This window comes from Leptidea sinapis, chromosome 5 (genome assembly GCF_905404315.1).
Source record: "Leptidea sinapis chromosome 5, ilLepSina1.1, whole genome shotgun sequence".
Classification (NCBI taxonomy): domain Eukaryota; kingdom Metazoa; phylum Arthropoda; class Insecta; order Lepidoptera; family Pieridae; genus Leptidea; species Leptidea sinapis.
The window spans coordinates 13,404,986-13,429,757 of record NC_066269.1 but is presented as its reverse complement, the minus strand read 5'-3'; the positions used below and the strand labels follow the sequence as shown (position 1 = coordinate 13,429,757).

The 24,772-nt window shown below is 34.9% G+C and overlaps 1 protein-coding gene across 5 annotated transcripts in view; it reads left to right on the top strand.

The window, feature by feature from the left end:
• LOC126980151 (GRAM domain-containing protein 2A-like) overlaps window positions 1-24,772 on the top strand; it is a 109,568-nt gene that overhangs the window by 47,342 nt on the left and 37,454 nt on the right. For 3 of the 5 annotated variants that reach the window (XM_050829735.1, XM_050829737.1, XM_050829736.1), the window contains one exon: window positions 7,247-7,357. In XM_050829735.1, coding sequence (XP_050685692.1) covers window positions 7,247-7,357 — 111 coding nt within the window. Of the gene's footprint in view, window positions 1-7,246; window positions 7,358-8,118; window positions 8,285-12,474; window positions 13,505-24,772 lie in introns of those variants that run through there. The other 2 variants (XM_050829738.1, XM_050829739.1) reach the window with 2 other exon arrangements.

Sequence of the window (24,772 nt, the reverse complement as noted above, 5' to 3'; positions counted from 1 at the left end):
ATTTCCGTAGTGCCGCTCTCAAGACACTCAAACACGCACATATAACTAAAAATTGACAGGCCCAAGCCTCTGTCTTAGTTAGGGGCAGTCCATGTTTACCAGTGGGCGGCTCCTTTGCACTGGATGCCGGCTAGATTATGGGTACCACAACGGTGCCTTTTTCTACCGTGAAGCACTAATGTGTACCGGTAAATTATTGTGTACCGGTCTAAAGGGCGCCGTAGCTAGTGAAATTACTGGGCAAATGAGACTTAACATCTTATGTCTCAAGGTAACGAGCGCAATTGTAGTGCCGTTAATAATATTTGGGTTTCTCAAGAATCCTGAGCGGCACTGCATTGTAATGGGAAGGGCGTGTCAATTACCATCACTTGAAAGTCCGGCTCGTCTCGTCCCTTATTTTCATAAAAAAAAAGAACAAACATAATAAATAATCATGGTGTTTCTTTTCCGTGGTGCGGTTCTCAAGACACTCAAACACGCAGATACAACCAAATATTAGCAAGACCATGCTTTCCATGCCTAATAGATCTTATTTATAGGCCGCTCATGTTTTTGTGATACCTCTGGTGTTATGTGAGAGTTATTTACCCATCACGTGACGTCATGGGTAATTCACTATCTGGGTCACCGAGCTCAGCTGTATGGTGTATACAATCGATCTACATAAAATTTCTTGATCTAAACAGTTTTTACAGCCTTAAGCGAAAAAAGAGAGACCTGAAAGACGACGAGGGCGAGAAAACTCGATAATTCGAAAAAATCCACGACTAGTTTTAAATCAAAATCCAGTGGGAGGCTCTTTTGCACAAGATGCCGGTTAGATTATGGGTACCACAACGGCGCCTATTTCTGCCGTGAGGCAGTAATGTGTCAGCATTACTGTGTTTCGGCCTGAAGGGCGCCGTAGCTAGTGAAATTATTGGGCTAGTGAGTGACTTATATCTCCAAGGTGACGAGTGCAGTTTTAGTGCCGCTCATAGTTTTTGGGGTTTTTCAAGAATCCTGAGCGGCACTGTATTGGTATGTAATACAGTGCCGCTCAGGATTCAGGAGTCACTCAGGAGTGCCCGTTAGGGCAGGGCGTACCAATTACTATCACCTGAAAGTCCTGCTCGTCTCGTCCCTTATTGCCAAAACAAAAGCAAAATCTTTTGAGTCACTTTCGAGATAAATCTTAATATACATAAATCCAGTGTAATGATGTTTGTTTCTAGTGAACTCCTAAACTAACGAACGGATTTTAATGTGGATTACTTCGTGGAGTGCAGTTCAGTCCAACTTGAGAGAAAGGATAGTTCTTATTTCGACTAAGGACCCATAATTATTGTAATTTTCAATATTTGTTTTGTATAGAGATATTTTCTATGAGAGAATTTATTGACGCAAGGTTTAACAGTTCTGCTGTGAAACAATTTCATTATAACAACAGGGAGAATATCTTACGAATACTTGATGTTATGAAATATTATTGGAAAATTCATAAAATACAATATTTTATTTATTATACAGTACAGAACACCGTCTGTCGGGTCAGCTAGTGAAATATAGGTACCTAGTCTTGTCATAAACACTAAAAACAAATAAAAATAACTCTATTGCAAATAACATTTATTACTTTAACAGCGTGTTAGTTAATACATAAATATAAAACAATTTAAAATATAAAAAGTTTATTCGAGTGGTCTCCATTGGCTACAATACAGTCCTTTAAACGTTGAGGCCAGTTATCAATAGAAGCAAGCACTCGTTCCATGGGAAAATTCTTCACTGCCAATCGTATGGATTGTTTTAGGGACTCCAAATTATCATGGCGTTTAGAGAAAGCCGTAGTCTCTAAAACTGACCATAAATCATAATCCAGCGGATTAAGATCAGGTCTAGATGGCCAGTCTTCAGCTCTGATGAAGTCCGAAGCGTTTGATCCAACCAAGACTGCGTAGACCGAGCTTTATGACCCGGCCGCGGCGCCGAGTCTTCCTGGAAGGACCATTCTTGGTTGGTTTGGGTTTTAAAAATTGGATTTGGCTCCATGCGTACTTTGTGTAATTTATTTATTCGGTTCTCTTTATAACCCCCACTCCATTTTAATATCGCAAAATATTGTGCAGTGTTTTGGCGCCAAAATGAGAAAATCTCAATGAACAAGCATATAAAAACGACAGAATCCAAATTCAAATGTAATGTTTTGTTTACTTTTAATTGTAACAGTATTTATGGCCAGACTTAGTATAATATGCACCTATAGCAATACTAACAATAATTGCTCGTTAAAGTATACGATAAAACAAACAGCAAATTTAGAAATGATGTATTTAGAACTAGAAAACCGGTTTGGCTTGTCATACTTGTATTTACTATCAAATTCGTACATTTATAACACAGTGTGTTGGGACGTGTATTACTTTTTCGTGTTTATCGGTGACAGTGCAGATATCGTTTTATTTGGAGCACCAATAACAAATTTGCAACTAGTTTTTGCTGTAGTAGTAGATATAACACTAGCTGTTACCCGTGAATCGAATACTAATAAAATAATAACCGTTTTAGTTGGTGTTCCGATGCTGCTATGTACATATGTATATACAAAGGAATCATATATACGAGTGGGAGGCTCCTTTGCACAGGATGCCGGCTAGATTATGGGTATCACAACGGCGGCTATTTCCGCCGTGAATCAGTAATGTGTAAGCATTACTGTGTTTCGGTCTGAAGGGCGCCGTAGCTAGTGAAATTACTGGGCAAATGAGACTTAACATCTTATGTCTCAAGCTGACAAGCGCAGTTGTAGTGCCGCACAGAATTTGGATTTTGTAAGAATCCTCAGTAGCACTGCATTGTAATGGGCAGGGCGTATCAATTACCATCAGCTGAACGTCCTCCTCGTTTTGTCCTTTAATGTCATAAAAAATATATCATATCTTTATCGTCAATTCAGCGTTCGTAAGAAACGTTTTCGTTTGCCGTTATTCTTCTTACTTTGCAAATCCGACTACTATGAAAAAATCTTCATTTTCACAAATAATGTGACTTTATTGGTAACAGAATCTCTAATATATAAAATTCTCGTGTCATGGTGTTAAACATTGAACTCCTCCGAAACGGCCGGCGGCATGACCGATGCTCATGAAATTTCGAGTGCATATTGGGTAGGTCTGAGAATCGGACAACATCTATTTTTCATCCCCCTAAGGGTGTTGATGTCCTGTTAAGGGTGGTCCACACGAATTTTTTTTTAAATTTTTTTGACATTTTTGTTAAATTTGTTTGATTATGAGTCAGCATAAAAAATACATACAACTTCAAATTTTCACCCACCTACAATCAACAGTTACTTTTGTATCGCGATTTTAATATCGGCAATACAACGTTTGCTGGGTCAGCTAGTATATATATATATATATAGAAGTATAGATTTAGTTCACTGTACTAAGAGAATTATTGCGAGTACATTTGTATAAACAAGACAGACCGCTTGCCCCGATTACCCGTTTACTTTAATGTTCTCCACAGTTTAATGGGCCAGTTTTGTGGTCTTGCAGCACGTACGTTTTAACACTACAATAATATATTTCAATTTAAATATGTAAGCGTTCGAATAGATTTGTATTCAATATATAAGTCAGCGTGGAATCTGTCTTGGCTTGTAAAAATAAGATAAAACACAACATAAATTTGTTTGATCGTTAGTATGATAATTTAAACCCTAAGATCATTTATACGTCTAGATATTTTGTGGCAACTGTAAAAACGTCGAAAAAAATTGAGGTTGACTGTTAACCTCTATTTTGAGCAATGCACGCACACTATCACAATGTGATATACAAATCGCGAGTGTAAGACGTAGTTAGTTACGCATACTAAAACGTAATAAACCTGGCCTGTTTTCATCGGTTGTTTATACTTAAATTGACTTTTATCAGTGGGAGGCTCCTTTGAATAGGATGTCGGCTAGATTATGGCTACCACAACGGCGCCTATTTCTACTGTGAAGTAGTAATGTGTAAACATTATTGTGTATCGGTCTGAAGGGCGCCGTAGCTAGTGAAATTGCTGGGCAAATGAGACTTAACATCTTATGTCTCAAGGAGACAAGCGCAATTGTAGTGCCGCTCAGAATTTTTGGACTTAGCAAGAATCCTGAGCTGCACTGCGTTGTAATCGGCAAGGCGTATCAATTATCATCGACTGAACGTCCTGCCCGTCTCGTCCCTTATTTTCTTTAAAAAAAACTATCAATAAGAGGCTCTATCTAGAAGTATTAATTATCTAAGTTTAAACCATTGTTTTGTTGTTTGTTAATTCGGCACGTTGTAGACTGGAATCGATAATGATCTGCGAAGTTGAAGCCACAACCAATTATTCTATTGTAGGTACCTCTATAATCTCTAATAGCAATCTGTGTATCAAAATGGATTCCCGCATTGTATAACTCATTCTTAAAACTATGGAGTGAATAGGTTTTTTGCTTTTTAATAATTATTTACTTTGTTAAATTAACCGCCGTTCCCAATATACTATGTACAGATAGAGATAAATTACTACTTTCTACTGTCATTAATTAGTTGTCAATAATCTGAAGTCATTCTTATCGCCTTATATTGGGACGCGTGAATTGCAATTTCTATACAAACTTCTATCGCTGGTAAGCTATACGTCGTCCCATTGACAGACAGCGTGTACCGATAAGGTGAGTTACCGTCGATAAGTTTATTGGGAGATAAAAGTCAACGATAGTTACGATTTTTATTCTAAGTAATAGATAGACTGAATATTGGGAACGGCCATTAAATCTCAGAAAACTGTATATTTATAAAGTTATTCGAATTTTAAACTCTTTGTCACTACAGAATTACATGACAGGGAGATGTAATTTTAAACTTGGAGTAACTTTATATTGCGTTTATTTATAAGTCAGTACGCGTTTCAAATTAAATGGTGAATTGTTAGGAACAAACTAAATTCTAGGTATGTAATACACTGCCTAATATTCTTGAAACGTCTGAAAAAACTGTTTGTTTTGTCTTACAATCGAAAGCTGTTATATAGTTTTGGTGAGCTGTCTAAAACCCAGTTTTTCCACTTTAGTTGTCGGGAAAACAGTTATTAATAAGATTATACTTTTATATCACAAACTAGCTGACTCGGCAAACGTTGTTTTGCCATATAAAGTATAATTCACGCGATAGTTTTATAAGCAATAAAATATTGCCTATATTATAGCCTGTACATCATTTTGTTCTATTGTCAATAGTTTTTGCAGCGCACGCAAAAATAGGTTTTCGATTTTACACCTTGTGTTACAAAATAGCAATTTTATTACGAATCCCTAATTTTGAAAAAAAAAAACATACTATACCCTTCTACAACACACTTCTACACACAAAAACATAACCTTCCTCGATAAATGGACTACCCAACACTGAAAGAATCATTCAAATCGGACCAGTAGTACCAGAGATTAGCGCGTTCAAACAAACAAACAAACAAACACTGCAGCTTTATAATATTAGTATAGATAACAACACGTCTGGATTGGTTTGGTTGGGGAAAACCACGACGAAAATTGAATTTATTTTTATGATTACGTTAAGAACCGGATATATCTTTTTGTTGTTCAGCCTAGGCTGGTTGTTACTTGTTATTAAACTTTAAACGATAACAGAACTCAGAATATTAAATATCATAGTTTTACACATCACGTGAGTAGAAAAGGACTAAGGGTACCTACATACAGTATATCTCCCGATTTTTTTTGCCAAAAAAACGCGATAACGCAAAAAAGTGGAATCAGCGTATATAGCCTATTTCGCAATCGGGCGTTTTTTATTTTTTTGTACATTGACTTTTTGTCCTGTCAATGTGTAATAATTTTTTTTACACATATTTACGTGAAATTATTTTTTTGTATGGATTAACATGAATTCGACTACGTTATTAAAGCAGTAAAATAATATCTACTGCTTTAATAACTGTTTCATATATTTATATAATAATTATTAATTATTTAAATTGAAAATACCCCCTTTTGTGTCTTACGATAAGTGGCATTCAGAAAACATGAAAAATCGTTAAGCACTGTACATTTTTTAATGGAAATATTAATCTTATCTCACTGCATTGATTTTTAATTCTATTTCTACACTGCATTTACGTGATGACATTTTAATGTAAAAGATATCAGAGTCGCATGGCCAAAACGTATCTCAGTAGAACATTAAGATAATGTAAATATAATGTTCACATAACTAAGATACCAAGAAAACCCATAATTATGTCAATTAGCTGTCAATAATTCTTGTTTGTCAAATATTGACTTTGGTACACACGCCATATCACAAAATTTAATTGACTTTGATACACAAATATAAAAAAATCGCCCAATCACGTCTTAGTACTCCAAACGCAAACACTCACAAACATACCTACACTATAAAAACGTAGAATTTGTGTCAGTAAGTTTTGAAACATTTATCTATCACGAAATTTCATAAAAAAATGTAATTGAAGAAAGACTACAGATTTACATAGTAGTTTAGACTAAACTAATACTAACACAGTGATACAAAGCAAAAATGACGATAATTGAAGGTACAGTGTAATTAAAATGTGTTCATAACCTTATATTAATAAGGGTGCTTGCCACATTAAAGTTATACCCACTGATTAGTAAACTACGTCTGGTAAATGTCGGTGTATGGTTACGATGTGCGTTGTATACTTGTGAACACTATTATCAATTAAAATTAATGACTCGTATTGCCGTTAGTGTTGCAAAATGTTATGAAATCTCTTAACTCGTGTTTTTTTTTTTTGAACAAGAAAACAAATGATTCTATATTAACATTGCTAGTTTCTACTGCTTGATAACGCATAATTAGGATGATTAACTCCACCTGGTGCTATTAAATGAAGATTAATTAAAGATTATTGCTTCCCAGATATCTGATTTTATTTCTGGCGTTTTTACTAAAATCTTTTATTTCATTGGGGTCAACAAACTGGTTATATATTAAAATTAGTTTTTTTTGCAAAAGTAAAACCTTAAGTAATTTTCCCGTCGTTCTCTGAACTGAAGCTTATAAAAGGCTTGTTTATAAGTTTCATAAAGCAGTATTAGAATGTGATAATCGAGGAAAATATGTAATTCGACGTTATAACATGTGACGTCTGGGTGGAACCCAAAAATATTGAATTTTAGGGTATTTTGCTTGAAGAAATGGTCTTAATGAGCATATTGTTTCAGGTCGACCGGGAATTTCCCCACGGGTGCGGGTGGCGGGGCCGGGGCGGCCCGTTCTGCCCCCGCCACCCCGCTGCAGATTGAGCCCCACGCGAGGAGCTCCAAGCATGACAAGTAAGTCACATTTTTATAAACAAAACGAGCTTGTAACTCCGACTGCTTAAACTTTTAAAAACTGGGTCCAAAAAAACAACAATCTCTAAGTATTTGCGCATATACCAGTGGAACGCTCCTTTGCACAGGATGCCGGCTAGATTATGGGTACCACAACGGCACCCATTTCTGCCGTGAAGCAATAATGTGTGAGCATTACTGTATTTCAGTTTGAAGGTCGAAGTGGCTAGTGAAATTACTGGGCAAATGAGACCTAACATCTTATGTTAGTTGTTTAATTCTTGGGTTTTTCATGAATCTTGAGCGGCACTGCATTGTAATGGGCAGGGCGTTAAAACTACACTGAACGTCCTGCTCGTCTTGTCCCTTATTGTCACAAAAAAAATTACATCCAAATAAAAATCCACCATAAAAGCTCTATGTACCCACACAGTACACGAATATAATATAAATACACGGAAATCTCAGGTGATATTTCCGTATATTGATATATATTGTTATTTTAAAACTGTACGCATATTCAAAACGAAAACTGGAAATAATAAATTGGCTTAATTTTGTATTGAAATGTTATAAAACATGTTAACGGCAATAATTTAAATGATTGTTATTGTACTTCGGGCTTCGTTAAGTATCATTATTACCAAAATTAACTGTACAAGCCCGGCTTATCTGTAAAAGTCCGCAGTTTTATTAGTGATTACAAGTGTAATAAACATTCGCAACGTACACTAATCAGTTTTGCTGTAACCGCGATATAACATAAACGCGTACGTATGCAAAATATTTAATTTTGCGTCATATGTCTATGATATGTTAGTAAAAATTCAACAATATGTTTACGAAGTGGAGTTTGGCGCCTTTGTATGAAAACGACGAGAATCAAAGTTGGATACGGCTTCTAAAATACACATGTGACGAATTAAGGTAATCTAAAGTTAACAATGACAGCTAATAATTTGATAAGCGTTCGTATGGAACAAGGGTTAATATGTATACTTTAGTTTTATTTTTATTTTTATGGAATAGGAGGACAAACGAGCGTACGGGTCACCTGGTGTTAAGTGATCACCGCCGCCCACATTCTCTTGCAACACCAAAGGAATCACAAGAGCGTTGCCGGCCTTTAAGGAAGGTGTACGGGCTTTTTTAAGGTACCCATGTCGTATCGTCCTGGAAACACCGCACAAGGAAGCTCATTCCACAGCTTTGTAGTACGTGGAAGAAAGCTCCTTGAAAACCGCACTGTGAAGGACCGCCACACATCCAGATGGTGGCGATGATATCCTAACTTGTAGCGTGTCGTGCGAAGGTGGAATTCGGCGGCAGGAATCAGGTTAAACGGCTCTTCGGAACACTCCCCGTGATAAATGCAGTAGAAGACACACAATGAAGCGACGTCTCTTCGCAACGCCAAGTGCTATTTTTCATAGTATTATGTCCTATGGTATATTGTTATGGGGCAGTGCAGACGATATTAATACAATTTTTGTGCTGCAGAAGAGGGCTATTCGCGCTATTTATAAAAGTCCTAAATAATCATTACGAGAAAATTTAAAGAAATAAATATTTTGAGTGTTGCTTCTCAATATATTCTTGATAATGTTCTATATGCTCATAAGCACATTGAGGAATTTGCTAGAAACTGTGACAATTATAATGTTAACACGAGGAACAAACATAAACTTGTTATGCCTACTACTAGGTTAAGTCGAGTTAGTAAGTTTTTTGTTGGGAGATGTATATGCTTCTACAATATCATCCCAGAAAATGTACAAAACAAATGTGTTACGAAATTTATAAGAATTGTTAAAATACGTTTGTGTGTGAAACGTTACTAAGCATAAATGATTTTTGTCATGACACCACATACTGGGAATGAAGCGAACACCCTCAGCCTCTTTAATTATAAACGTTAATTGTACGATATCACATTATTATCCATATTTTTATATAAAAAACAGCCCGCTGAGTTTCTTGCGCCCGTTCTTTTCAGGTCTGAGGTAGTCTATTTTGAATGGGTTGTACTTGTTGTTCAATAAGTCATTTTGAATCCTATTTATAGGAGACTAGCTGACCCGGCAAACGTTGTTTTGCCATATAAAGTATAATTCACGCGATAGTTTTATAAGTAATAAAATATTGCCTATATTATAGCCTGTACATCATTTTGTTCTATTGTCAATAGTTTTTGCAGCGCACGCAAAAATAGGTTTTCGATTTTACACCTTGTGTTACAAAATAGCAATTTTATTACGGATCCCTAATTTTGAAAAAAAAAAAATAGCCAATAGCCTTCCTCGATAAATGGACTACCCAACACTGAAAGAATCATTCAGTAGTACCAGAGATTAGCGCGTTCAAACAAACAAACACTGCAGCTTTAGAATATTACATAGTATAGATTATTAAATGTTAAGAATGTTTATTAATATAATTTCAAGTTGTAACTTCAATTCCCCGACCACAGAAATAAATCGATTCGAAATTTATTAATTATTAATATCATTTATTAATCTATTTGTTGTGTAAAATTTGTAAAATTGGCTGTAAGTTTCCCAAATAAAATAAAAAAAGAAATTGAACGTTTATTGAATGACCAGGCAACTGGTAACTTTTACATTATTCTGACGATAAAAAAAATATTATATAAAAGTTATAATCGTTTTTTCCATTCAAATGTGCGTGTAAACCAGTGGGAGGCTCCTTTGCACAGGTCGCCGGCTATATTAGGGTATCACAACGGCGCCTATTTCTGCCGTGAAGCTGTAATGTGTAAGCATTACTGTGTTTCGGTCTGAGGGGCACCGTAGCTAGTAAAATTACTGGGCAAATGAGACTTAACATCTCATATCTGAAGGTGATGAGCGCAATTGTAGTGTCGCTAAACATGTTTGGGTTTCTCAAGAATCCTGAGCGGCACTGCATTGTTATGAGCAGCACGTATTAATTACCATCAGCTGAGCGTACTGCTCGTCTCGTCCCTTACTGTCATCAAAAAAAAGTCTTACTGACAGTTATCGGTAGGACTCTCAACCGTTGGCCCTATTAGTACAATGTCATTACGGTTGGTATTTATTGAAACGGTTTTCAAATAGGCTTAGTAAATATTGCTGGAGGTTCCAAAAACTATCCATTTTTATTAGGGACCGGGGAATAGTGAAAGTTGTTGTTTTTTGTTATTATTCGTAAGTACGAGATCTTTTTACCATTTACGACTTCCATAACTTTCACTGAAAATAAACAATTGCTTTAAAGAATTATAACCAAATTCACTAACTTGTTACTGTAGATGAATCATAAAGTTAGGCGATTTTATCAGCTAAGTGCCAAACATATCGCTAACTGGTTTTGCATACAGCACTCTATGTCTGGAAACTAACTTAATTCTCACAAATAACCTAATGATCGTAACTAATATATAAAGCATTGATTTAACTAAGTAAATCCAGCTTTATCTAAGTATTATTATCAGATGAGATACCGCCATAAAGGGCTAATGGTGCTGATTATCATCAGGTGTTATATCGGATCTTTTTTATAGATAGGGATAAGAAAGCGTATGTTTTTATTTTTTAATATTAAATTTTGTTTTTCACGGAACATACAGTCTTTAACAAATGATACCCATAATCTAGCCGGCTTCCTGTGCAAAAGAGCCTCCCACTGGTAAGACCTCTGAAGATACAAGTTTGTCGCTTACTCTTATAAAAATCTTCGTAGTTCAGAACTTCAAGGTACTCATTTCCATCTATTTCGCCATGTCTAAGAACGTTTATACTGCCAATTTGTATTAACACATAACTATAACTATCATACTATAACACGTTTTGATCGCGATGCTAGTCTATTTGTCTCTATTTGTTCAATCAGCGAGCATTATGCTCGTCACTCGTGTTCTAGCCTGCCCTCGATATGCAATGAGATATGATACCATGGTATGGTTGTATGTAATATGCACACCAGACCCCTAAACTAATACTCATTTCATGTGAATAATATTCAAATGCGGCTTAAAAGTATCTACTCGGGGTAGATAAGATATTCTAAGGTATAATGGTAAAGGGAGCTTCTCTTTCCGCAATTAAACCACTCAGTTGGGTTCATTTTGAGTGCAGTATTGGACAGTTAGTCCAACCATCCCAGCTCTTCCAGAAGGTCAGAACACTCCTTGGGTTTTCGCAGACTTCTTGATAATGTAATAAAATCTAACAAAAATGTTTCTCGTCTATTTCACACATTATCGGCTGCCTTAAATTAATTTCTTAAACAAATTAAAAAAAATAACACTTAGTACTGCACCGAGTACGCACTTAGATTTTTCACCATAAAAATTATAGCAAACCATTTGCGCACTATCATTATTAAATAATGTTAATTTGAGATCGCTCAAGCGCTTTTTTGAATACAGAAAGGCGTACCAACAGCCATAAATTTTTAAATGTCATTAGCCCGTGATAAAACCAATATTGACCACAAATTTGGACAAAGAATTAAAATTAAATAATGAATAGATAAGTGCCACGTTAGTTATAGTTCTGGCACTGAATATGTTATCAGTAGTGAAGTGGTTAGGTACGGGTCGGTTGGAGATATCGTATCTTCGCGTGCGAATTGAATTCTGTGGTCTGTCGGCTATCAGATACCGTTGTGAGCGCGCTGAATGAGGGTACAGGTGATTCGTTTCACTCACTGTCACACCACCTCTCACTCGCTCTTATTGTTTATACTAGAGATGGGAATACTGTGCACAGAGTATCGACAAATCATTCAACACTCGATAGAAAATAGGAGACAACAATCATAAATTATTATTGATTTCCAACCTTAAACAATCTTGACAGTTACTGATAGCATGGCTTTTCTTAATCTTTCAAGTGGCATCAATCGGGGCTTATTTTGGATGTTCACAAATGTTAAAGTAAAGTTTATGAATAGGTATTTGATAGCACTCCTGAAGAAGAAGATAAAAAATTTTGAACGGAATTGGCTTAAACTCTCCTAGCAACAATATACCAACAAATAGAGGACTTCTGACAAAAATCACTTCTCCCATCGACTTACTGTAGACAATTACAAATATATGATTAGATATTCGCAATAAAAAAAATCAGTCAACCATCTGAGGTGAAGGGGCTCGGCGTTCTGAATGCTCATTGGTCAGGTAATAATAATTACGACAAGCAATCGCTATTGGCCAGTTTGTATTTCTGTAATATGTATTATCCTTATGTGGTATTTCAAAGCGTTCGTCCTTCATTAGGCGTCTATAAAATATTATTCGAATAAACTTAATTTTAATTTCCAATTTAGAATATTTCACGCCCTAGCCGAGCTAAAAACCTACGATTTGGCCCATCACTAGTTTGCATTAATTAAATATCGAGTCCAACGCAGATTCAGTTCGGTATCGTCGCGGGCCGCGGTCGACACGCAATTCCAATCTCCAATCATCGTCCATGAACCGGGGTCGACATAAACGATACCCTCAACAAAAAACAGTCAGCTTCGATAATAATTCGCAAGGCCTCGTACCTATCTTATCGAGTGCTACGATAAATTACCGCTCATTCGATTCACAATCAACATGTGCATACATAGCGGCCATAAACAGTTGTGCTTCCGACCGCGACCCGCACTGCCGCTGTTTTATGAAACCGGTCTGTAGAAATATTTAGAAAGAACGCGTTCACTTTCATTACGGCGAAATGACAGTGTTGTGTATGGAATATGGAGTTCAGTGCACGCGGACGAATATCGACTAAAAAATCTACAAGTGAACGATATTAAATACGGTGTGATAAAATGTTTACTCAACTTCGGTTTGTTATTGTATAAACGATGAAAGTTTGAGTGGAAAGATACGAACGGTGATTTGAAAGATCACCTAATTCATTCAGTAGCGCTATCTTATCACAATTAACAGTTCAGCGAGTTGTTGTAATAAAATAGTTTGATGTGCGAGATTGGTTAAGAAGTCGCCTTATCGTGTTCAAACGAGCGATTAATTACTGCCAGTGCCATTGGCATGCAGTAGTATAAGGAAATTGACATGTAAATGTTGCGTGAAATGGTGGATAACGTGAGTTTTGAGTACTCAGATGATTCGAGTGTCGAAGGAGGCTACAAGAGCCGAGGAAGTAGTGGGTATGTTATATTATCGATAATACATATTATTATATCATACCTCTCAACCATCAGATCATACGTATATAAATTGAGTATTTAAATAAAATATCAGAGTTAAAAATATGCTTTTTTGCTAATATTAATTAAAAATAACTTTCGTACGTTTTGTACTAATCTTTATCTTACTAAGCCTTTTGTTATTTGCAAGTAAACATATTATGTATTTAGAAAAAAGTACCTATTATAATGAATTAGTATATATTTTGTTAAATATGTAGATAGTAATTTCTTATATAAAATTAAGTTAGTGAACATCATATAGGCTGCCAGAGTACAGCTTATATGATGTTAACATTATGCTGAAGAGAGACCTAAAAATTCAATATCATTAAAATATGCTTAAGGTGGCGCAAATGGATTCATTTGTGTTGACATTTTAGTACTGCTTTTGAATAAGGCATATTTTTGTCCTTGACCATATTTTATACGATTCATTTACATTATACACTTTATACAATTGTCACGAGTAAATTTCCTCAGATAATATGATGTTGCCAAAGGTAGAAAGTAATAATATGTCCTAATGAAAATGAAAACGTTTATTAAGCTCAACATTGATTGACAATTCGCTTAAGTTCAGTCATACACTTAATTTCATAATAATTAATAAATAATATCAAACAAATCAAATAAAATTAAAAAACATCAAACAATTAAAATCACATAAAATTTTGTATGAAACGGCGTGCTGGGGTTATTAAATACTCTTTGATCGGATCTCTTTTGTCATTCTTGGCATACCTTAGTCTCTTTGCTTAGTACAAATTGCGTTTACGTGGCTGTATAGCCATAAATACGTTGGCCTGTCGGCAAAGATGATAAAAAAAAATTGGCGGCAACCTTGAAAATTCGTCTTGATTTGTTATTTACATACCTACTTAATAAATATAAATTTAATGATAATTAAAATGAGTTCCAATGGTTCAGAGAGTGAAATGGAGATTGATTATACTCCACCAGATTTAAGATCAGAACCCAAATTGGCAATGGAAAACCTGCTTCCAGCGAAGTCAAAGGTAAATTAAATTTAAGGTGACACTAAATGCCAGCGACCTTGAGCGGTATGAGTTCACGGCTGCCGGCCCGCCATTTATGTAACAAAGCCAATATTTTCAAAATTCTTGGGTGGAAAACAGTTTATATGCTTACAATCCTCGTTATTCACTACTAATCTGAATAAATGAACCTACACAAAACAAAAAAGCGTCACGCCATGCCAAAAAACTTGTTTAACTTCAAAGAAAAGTAGTAGTTCAAAAAGGCTCGGCAGTGTTAACTATAACCAACAGCATGCATTAGCAACCTACAAATAAGACTTAAAGATATGTGTAACAGGATTAAGTAGTGTTCATAGCTCGAAATGCTATACTTTCACCACAAAACTTGTCTAAAAACACCATGTTTTCGTGTTGTCTGCTTACTCTTCGCCTTAATGTATAATATTATAAAAAGGATTTATTTCCCCGCATTCCTTTGAGAAAAGCACTATATATGCGTTGGCGGGAATTGGCAATTGCCTGTCTCGTATTTAGCCTTTCGCCTTCAAACTCATACTCGACCTGCAATTGCCTATTTCCCGGCCTTTGCAATAATGTACTATTTTGTGAAGGCTAAAACTACTTTAAGGACTCTGGTATGTAATCATTAAACACATTACTTTAAAACTTAAAAAGAAAATATTTGTCGTGTTGACGCGGCTATGGCGAGACAATCATAAGTGCGAAAAGGACAACTGTAGACATTACATTAAAAATTAAACCCACGATTTTTCGAATTCGATTATGAAACTCAAAAAAGACTTAGTTCTCGGCAATTTTTTCCTCGAATTTCGGAAACTGAAATGGCAAGAAAGTATTCTGTTTTTTTTATGATAATAAGTGACGACACGAGCAGGACGTTCAGCTGATGGTAAATGTTAAGCCTGTAAAATTCTGAGCGGTACTACAATTGCGCTTGTCATCTTGAGACATAAGATAAGTCTCATTTGCCCACTAATTTCACTAGCTACGGCGCCCTTCAGACCGAAACACAGTAATGCTTACACATTGCTGCTTCTCGGCAGAAATAGGCGCCGTTGTGGTTCCTATGATCTAGAGTCTAGACGGCATCCTGTGCTAAGTAGCCTCTCACTGGTATATCTATGTCGGATTGTTTTGATTTTCTCTTTTTGTTGTCGTATTTTTAAAGTAGGCCTAGTTTTGCGGCCTATAGGCCTTATACTTATATATAAGTACGCCGCTTTAAGCACTTTCTGTTGTTATCTTACACTTACAAAAACAATAAAAAAAAAGCAAAACAGTGAGACGCAGATTATCTTATTTCTAATTCTTCTGCTAATTTTAATCGAGGGTTAAAAAACAAGGAGAATAAAGTCGAGAACGTTTGTAAGGAAAAATAGCCACTAATGTTTCCTCTTAATATAATGTGTTGCATGTCTATTGTCTATACCCTTAACATCGAGAAAATGGTGTATTTTTAGATTATCTACAAACTAATAGAACCGTATGAGTAAAACACTTGACTTCTACTATATACGAGTACCACTGGACTGGCGGCTGTCAAAGTGCTTTTGTGCCTGTCCAGTGGTTTTTATACAGGTCAGTGCAGTAAAACATTAGGACAGTGTCAAAAATTCCACATAAACAGAAAAGCATTAATTCTTTCTTTTCCTGACCCCGCGGTACTCCCTCTTTGACACTACCAATTTAATTTTTAAAAAACTTTGTAAACATATTTATTCGATGAAAAAAAAGCCCGCTGAGTTTGTTGCGCCCATTCTTTTCAGGTCTGAGGCATTCATTTTGGAATGGGTGGTAGTTTTTGACTTTCAATAAGTGATGTCACATCCTATTTTGAATAAAAATATTTGTATTTGAAAAAAATAAAACAGCATGTAGTATTTATGTCGTTATTACTAAGCTCAATTGTTTTGAAAATTAAAAATTTGTGGTGTATATTATGATTTGCACCATGACGTAAATTATAACAAGAGATGACATTTTGGTGAATTTATACAATATCCACTATATTTTTTTACCTCTTTAAATTATTATTTTAATTATCCGTTTGCTAATTATATCTGCAAAATACATATATTCTTAAAAATAGTGCAGCAATACAACTGACCGAAAATGAAGCATGGTAAAGGAGCTAGTCTAATTCCACGAACCGTATTAAATATTATATGCGTAAACAAGTGTGTTGGAAATTTTAAATAGCAATGGGCAATAGCCTGATACAGTGCAAAACATCATTTCTCGGAGGCCAAATTAATTTGGGTCACTGAGCTTACATTATAATTAATAATTTGTTTGACGTTTAATATGTGTTATGTACACGGTACTTTAGATGACAGACTAACTGCAAACAGAACTCTATGAGAAAGTATAGGTAGTAATACGATAGTATTGAAATATACACATTTTTTTTAATAAATTAGAAGGAGGAACAGTAATGGTTAATATGCAAATTAATGAAAAATTTAAAGTCATGTATGTATTTTTTTTTAAATGAAAATAAGGGACCAGACGAGCAGGACGTTCAGCCGATGGTAATTGATACGTCCCGCCCATAACAATGCAGTGCCGGTCAGGATTCTTGAAAAAACCCCAAAAAATTCTGAGCGGCACTACAACTGCGCTTGTCACCTTGAGACAAGATGTTAAGTGTCATTTGCCTAGTAACTCTAGCTACGGCGCCCTTCAGACCGAAACACAGACCGGCAGAAATAGGTGCCGCTGTGGTGCCCATAATTTAGCCGGCATCCTGTGCAAAGGTGCCTCTCACTGGTAAAAACTGGTGGTATACTTCCTTATATTATCTTCTCTCTCTGGAGTCGGTCGCCCATGTCTGAGGATCGTGGTCAGTATTATGGTTGTATCTGTAGCGGATGATCTGCCTCCACCGGATTTTCTCCAGCGCGTCTCTAACAACCGTGGAGAATTTTAATGACAAGTCTTTAATTTGATCAGTCGATCTTGTTGGAGAACGACCGCGCGATCCTTTCGGTATTTCCAACCACAATTATTTTTTCCAAGCTTACGTCGCCTCTGCGCATTGTGTGCACCTTTCAAATATGCTTCTATAATCATTTGGAACCGCGCGGTTTTCAGACTTTAACATGCATATATAAATGATGTAAAGAGGTTTCAAGTTTACTCCAATGAAACAGTCAATGTTAATTAGATTAATTCTAGTCGTATCCAAATTAAAATTATAATAAAAGGCAGTTGTGGTTCTACGGTGAATAATAATAATAATAATAAATTATTTATTTCGATCAACAAAGGATCATAATGTGTTAGTAACAAGGTATCTTAAAACCTAGTGTTAGTACAAGATATCTTATAATCTAAACCTTCCTAATGTATCGGTAATAAACGATGTTATGTCTTGTAATAAACGATCCCATCAAAAATGAAAATGGGGCCAAGGTTAATATAAATAATATGTTTTGAATATAAAATTGAGGTCTTAATGGGTGCCAAGTTCTGTTTCTCAAACTTATCTATACTAATATTATAAAGAGGAAAGATTTGATTCTTTGTTTGTTTGCACTGAATAGGCTCCGCAACTACTGAACCGATTTGAATTATTCTTTCACTGTTGGGTAGCTACATTATCCCCGGGTGTTATAGGCTATATTACAATTTCAAAAAATTAGGGATCCCTACTAAAAGTCTAGTAATGTAACCCAAGGTGTTAAAATACGTACGCGAACGACGTCGCTGGGTATCGGCTAGTTAATTATAAAGAACATACAAAATTCTAAATTAAATTTATAACACACATTGTTTTTTTTTTCTTCTACAACAATGTTGCTATTTATAAATACAATCTATTAACGTATGAAATTTAAATAGTTCATATTATTCATCATATTATTTACACAAAGCAGATAACTGAAAAAAGTATATTTACTATTTATAAGTAAATCAAATTTTAATAAGAGAACAGTATTTTTACCTTACAATATTATAAGTAGTAAATGTCGTATGATCAAAAAAGAGTATTCTATAAAAAAAATGGAAGCTGACATCGTCAGCTGTGGAATTGGAATCAACGATCTTAACTGTTGATATCCTCGATGGTCGTATGTCAATTGCAATTGCAACACAGAGGAAAATGAAACTCGTGTGATGAGACTAATTGAAGAAAACTAAGACCTATCGAGTTACACTAGAATTGTAATTGAACTGTATTTAAAACTTAAAGCATTCGGTTTTACTATGAAGCTTTTTCTCGCTGAATGTCTTATGAACACTAGCACGTCTATAATATATCAGAATTCGTAAAAAATAGTACATTACGATACAAGTGCGCAAAGTAGGTCGTTCCCGCACGAGCGAAGCGAGTGCAGGATGACCTACGTGCGCACGAGTATAGTATACTATTTTTCCTATTAAATTGCGCAAAGTTCGACAACTATAACTATTTTCAAACATTCTCGCACGCTCTTGTCAACGTGTGGGACAGAAGTACTTTGCGAACACAAATGCATGCGCAAAATCGAACTTTGCGCACGATAATAGGAAAATTATGTTATTGAAGTTCATATAAACTGATACACTTTTGTATTATTAGTTTTTTTTTTATGGAAAAGTAGGACATACGAGTGTACGGATCATCTGGTGTTAAGTGATCACAGCCGCCCATATTCTCTTGCAACACCAGAGGAATCTCGGGAGTGTTGCCGGCTTTTAAGGTACGCGCTTTTTTTGAAGGTACCCATGTCGTATCGTCCCGGAAACACCGCACATTCCTTGTGCGGTGTTTCCGGACGCTTATACCACAGCTTTGTAGTACGTGGCAGAAAGCTCCTTGAAAACCGCACTGTGAAGGACCACCAAAAATTCTCGCGCAAATGAGTCGATTAAAAACAAACATACATACAGGTGAAGCTAATAAAAAGCGTGTAATAAAAAGGAAAACCATTTACATATATCAATAAAACATCTATTTTAAACTGAGAGTCTTGTTTTAACGGATGTCGATAAATGGATTTATTATTAATCTGAAACAATAATTATTCATGTGTATATATTTTCATAATTTCTTTGTGTATATTTTTGAGTCTGCTGTTACCGACTCAAAACTTTTAATCTCTTTTAGAGTTTTGAAGATGAGGGAGTAGACGAGAAGGACTTTCAGCTGATGGTAATTGATACGCGCTGCCCATTACAATGCAGTGCCGTTCAGGATTCTTGTAAAACCCAAACATTCTGAGCGTGACTGCTACTGCGCTCGTCACCTTGAGGCATAAGATGTTAAGTCTCATTTGCCCAATGCTGATTGTTCTCCCATAGTTGCCTGCACTGTAATACTAATTCAGTCTTCCAGTAATTGCGTCATTTTCTGAAACTTTCTCTGATGTTTAAAATATTGTTCAAACACGGTTGTAACAACTACATTAAATGTGTTAAATGCTATAATTATCACATAATTAACATTATACGCTCTATTACCAGCTCGGGTTAATTATTGTTGTTTTAAATGAAACAGGAATTTTGATATAAGTAATATGATGTAATCCTTTACAAAAAGGCCGAATTCATTTCTGAGGGAAAAAATCGTGAGTGCACTGACTGTTTCCAGTTTTTCAAAGGTATTATTAATAATACGTATATTATTGAAATGCAGGTATAATATATTTTTGGACCCTATGCTGTGTTAATTTTTTTAATTGAATGGCTTCATCTAGCATTTTTGATCAATCATTTGCCAGAATTTTTGGTCGACGCATACTAATTTTGAGGGTCTGATGTATGTTCAGACGGACTGAAATGCCTAAAATGTGACGGAGTTTTATAGATAATAAAATTATCACACACACCAGTAGACTCCTTTGAACAAGTGACTCCGGTGAACCAATGGGCTCCTTTACACAGGATGCCGGCTAGATTATGGGTCACAACGGCGGCGCCTATTTCTGCCGTGAAGCAGTAATGTGTAAACATTATTGTGTTTCGGTAAGAAGGACGCCGTAGCCAGTGAAATTACTGGCCAAATGAGACTTAACATCTTATGTCTTATGGTGACGAGCGCAATTATAGTGCCGTTAAGAATTTTTGGGTTTTTCCAGAATGGACAGGGCGCATCATTTACCATGGGCTGATCGTCCTGCTCATCTCGTCCCTTATTTTCATTAAAAAAACACTGAGACGGACCAAAAAATAAACCAAATTCATTATTTTCAGCTCAGATAAAACCCGCAATCTGTGGACAACTTGCGTATCGAACGTTTTTGACAGGCAGTCTTTATTTATTCGATTACTAAGTGGGTCAATGCTTATTTTGGAAGCACCACCGAATCCTATTATGTGGCGTCGCACTCCTATTGGCCATGATGCTTTACTGTTAACTGCATAACAGTTCTATTAAATATGTCAAGTTAAAATTCACCAACTTGAGTCGAATCAACGGCACTCATGGTTAATGTATTATCATCTCACATTTATATAAGACCTTACTGTTATAGGAATAAGGTCTTTTTTATGATTTTCGTTGTCAACCCTGAGTTGATATTCTTCGATATAAGCTTGCGTTGCTCCTGTTTTTCATCAGTTTCCTCGGCGTCCTGGTTATCAATACAAGCTTTAGTGATAATGGGATTTTTGATTTTAAAAAAGTGAGTATCTACTATCTATATTCTGTTATCTATATTGTTATTGTCCTGTGCACCTAACTCCAATTCTAAATCTAGAGTGAGATTTATATTGACCTTCGTATGTAATATTATCAAGAAGTATACAGTCCAAGCAGAAAAATCGTTTATAATATGCTGACTATTTACGTTATTACTTCATATAGGTGCGTTAAAATACCGATGAGATAATTATTATAAACGAAATCTTATGTACCTACTGTACTCCAGGAGACAATTACTAAAATTTTAAAGTAGTCAAACTTGTTTCATCTGGTATAGAATCAGCATTGGTATTACTCTCAATGATTATTCTGTATTTTGTAAGAGCATTTTGAAAAATATATTGTTGATAATATACAGGTAAAATTTTAAGCCTAATGTCTTATTTTTAATTTAATTTTTTATTATTTTGTTCTACCGCCTCTTTATATTCCTCTGGTGTTGCATGGCCGACCGATGAATTTTAATTATTAGATTTTCTATTTACAAAGATTTCAATGAATTTTACTTTATTTATTTATTAGGTACTGCCACATAACACACACTTTTACATTTGTATTATTAATATTATTACAGTATTTGTTTTTTTCTGGTACCTGTAACAATTATGGCGGTAAGCACTAATCAGTTAAGCACATATAGTTTTTATAGAAATATATATATGGTAGATTACCCCAAACTAATATACACTGATTCTTAGTATAGATACACTTGTATAGTCTGATTCATATAAATATTTTACTTCGTTGAAAATACTCTTATAATAATTCCTAATTTTTATCTTGAAATCAGCTCTACACATTTTTTATTGTTTCAAGCCATTGACGTTTTATAAACAACTCACAATAGCCTATTAAAATGTCGTCAAAAATATCCGAGTGGCGTTGTGTATACGTATTAACTTTTAACATTAACAGATAATTATTATACAGATAACATTAAAACATTCACTCAAATAAACACCTTATTTCGTGGCAGTAATGTTCAAAGTCTTTTTATTGCATACGATAAAGAGACGTCGGTCTCTTTTGCTCATTTCGTTGGCGATTTATTTTGTTTTAGCAATTGAATGTAATTATTTAGCAAAATGTTTAAATACCCTCAATGGTATATAATTTTGTAAATTTAAAGGGACACTTACCTGTAATAGGACACTCCATCCTTTTTAAGTTTCGATGTGCTGTTATTTGGACAGTTTTTTTACGGAACACTTTTGTGATTGCGTGGCGTTATATTCAGAGCGCGGTCAAAACACAACTAAACGAAAACTCTGCCTAATAGACGCGTAGGCAGAGTTTTTTGCGCGGGATTGTGAGTCTAGTTTTTTTGCGACAATGGCTTGAAAGAATAAAAAACGCTAGAGTTGGTTCTATAAATGAGTGTAACTTACTACAGTGACAACTCACTAAAAGGCATTTATTTTCTTAAAATTGATTCCTTTAGAATTCTTTTTGATGTCATTTCTAATATACGAGATACTACTACCGCTTCGGAAACAAATGGCGCTCTGAGAAAGAAGAAGCGGCGCAAGAAATTCTCACAGCATTCTTTTTTTGCGCTCTTTTTAGTATATATACTATGCTGACAATTATAGGCGTTTTATTTTAGATGATCATGTCATTGGCGCGAACTTATAAAGTTATCCACTATCGAATATAAATGACATAACTTGAACAGAGTAACATTTTGAGAATTACTATTATGCCTGTTTGTTCTGCGATATTGTTAACATATGCTTATTTCTGATATCCTCTCATTCACCAGCCTTTTATCAGCTACCAGCTATATACGAGTATTAGATACAAATATGATCAAGCTTTGATATCTGATATATCACAGATAATATTGTAACTCTTATTGATATAAAATATAAATGCGATATTAATATAAATCAGTAACATTGAGAGCGTTGATCGATGATTTAGCTGTCAAATAAGCTATATACCTTGCAAATTATTACAATGAGGTGCTCCACGATGATTAACTACATATTGTGATATTGTGTAGAATGAAATGTGGTCTCTCGGACTATATCTATGTTCAGTTGCGTTTGTGCTTGTAGTGTGAAACTCAATATTATTAAACGAAGAACTATGGTGTTACAAACGGCGGCGCCATTCCCTGCGAAGTAATTTTACTACAAACATTTTATCACAAATTTTCTCTTTAATCCATTTTCTCTGCTTCGATCGTCGTATTCGAAGTTATTTAAAATATAAATGCTATCATTGTTTTTGTATGTTTAAGTTTTCATTATAATTGTTATAATAGTTTGTAGAATTTTTCTATTTGATTTCATTTTTAGTAATACATTTATTTGCAAAGATTGATCCTTATTAGTCCAATAATACAGGATTTTTTTTTTTGAAAAATCTTTCGGATCTATTTCCGTCAAAATTCCAAAAAAGTTTAAGAAACTAAATATGCAGTTATTGGTTTCTAATAAATCGATGGCATGACTCCTTTGACGACTTTCCTCTAAGTCTCGTAGTTTCCGACTTGGCCATCACTGCCCTTCTCAAAAAACCACCTGTATACTCACAAATTACTAGCGCATAGACGAAAGAAGCGGTAAAAAGAGAAGAAGATCTCTAACAGATATACAGCAAGACAGAAAACAGTGTAACCGATTTTGATTGGCAAGTCGTAAACATTCAGCCACGCTTGGCATTTATAGCTGCTTACCCCCTTATTCATAATGGTCCGCTAACTTTAAACAGCCGCTTAGGAGTGTTTTTTCTCATTCTGACTTAGGTCGATAGAAGAAGACAGAGTGAGAATTAGCAATGCTTTAAGTTAGCAGACTATTATGAATAACACACATTGACAAATGAAAATTGGTCACGCACTACTTAAAAATAGCGCCGATTTTAAAAATTACGAGTATGTGTATGTAATGTACCCAAAAATTGTTGGTGTGCTAAATTGATGTTCTATTGAGTGTTGCAAAATTATTTTTTGGGTGTAGAAAAGGTTTCAGTACTTATTTCTTAATTACTTAAGGGCCATTAAATACTTAGGGAGTATTTCTGGAAGGACAGGGATCAAAAGCTTTGTCACATGATAAAGTGTTAAATATTAAAACTCAAAAGTTACATGTAAAGCAAAATTTAAAGAATTACTAACTCTATCCTATTTGATTTGAGGCTTTTGTAGGCTTAGGTCGTCAGTGAGCGACCGCTCGCTTCCCAATCTATAGGAAAAATTGAGAAGTAGCTATATTTATTTAAATCTATATTTCTATATCTATATCTAATTTAATATATATATAAATCCAGTGTCCTGATGTTTGTTACCAACGAACTCCTAAACTAATGATGTATATTTTGTATGGACGTATTTTCTATGAGAGAATTTATTGACAGTTCTGCTGTGACATAATTTTATTTGGTATTTTAACAACAGGGAGCAATATTATTTTACGAAATAATTCTTGATGTTAGTCTATGTTATGTAATATTACTGATAAATTCACATAAAACAGTATCTCAAATAATATAATAAAAAAAAATGTAGGGTTTCACAAGTGTGTCCATATCTGACGGGGCCGGCGGGAGTTGGTCAAAACACCATAAAGTGGT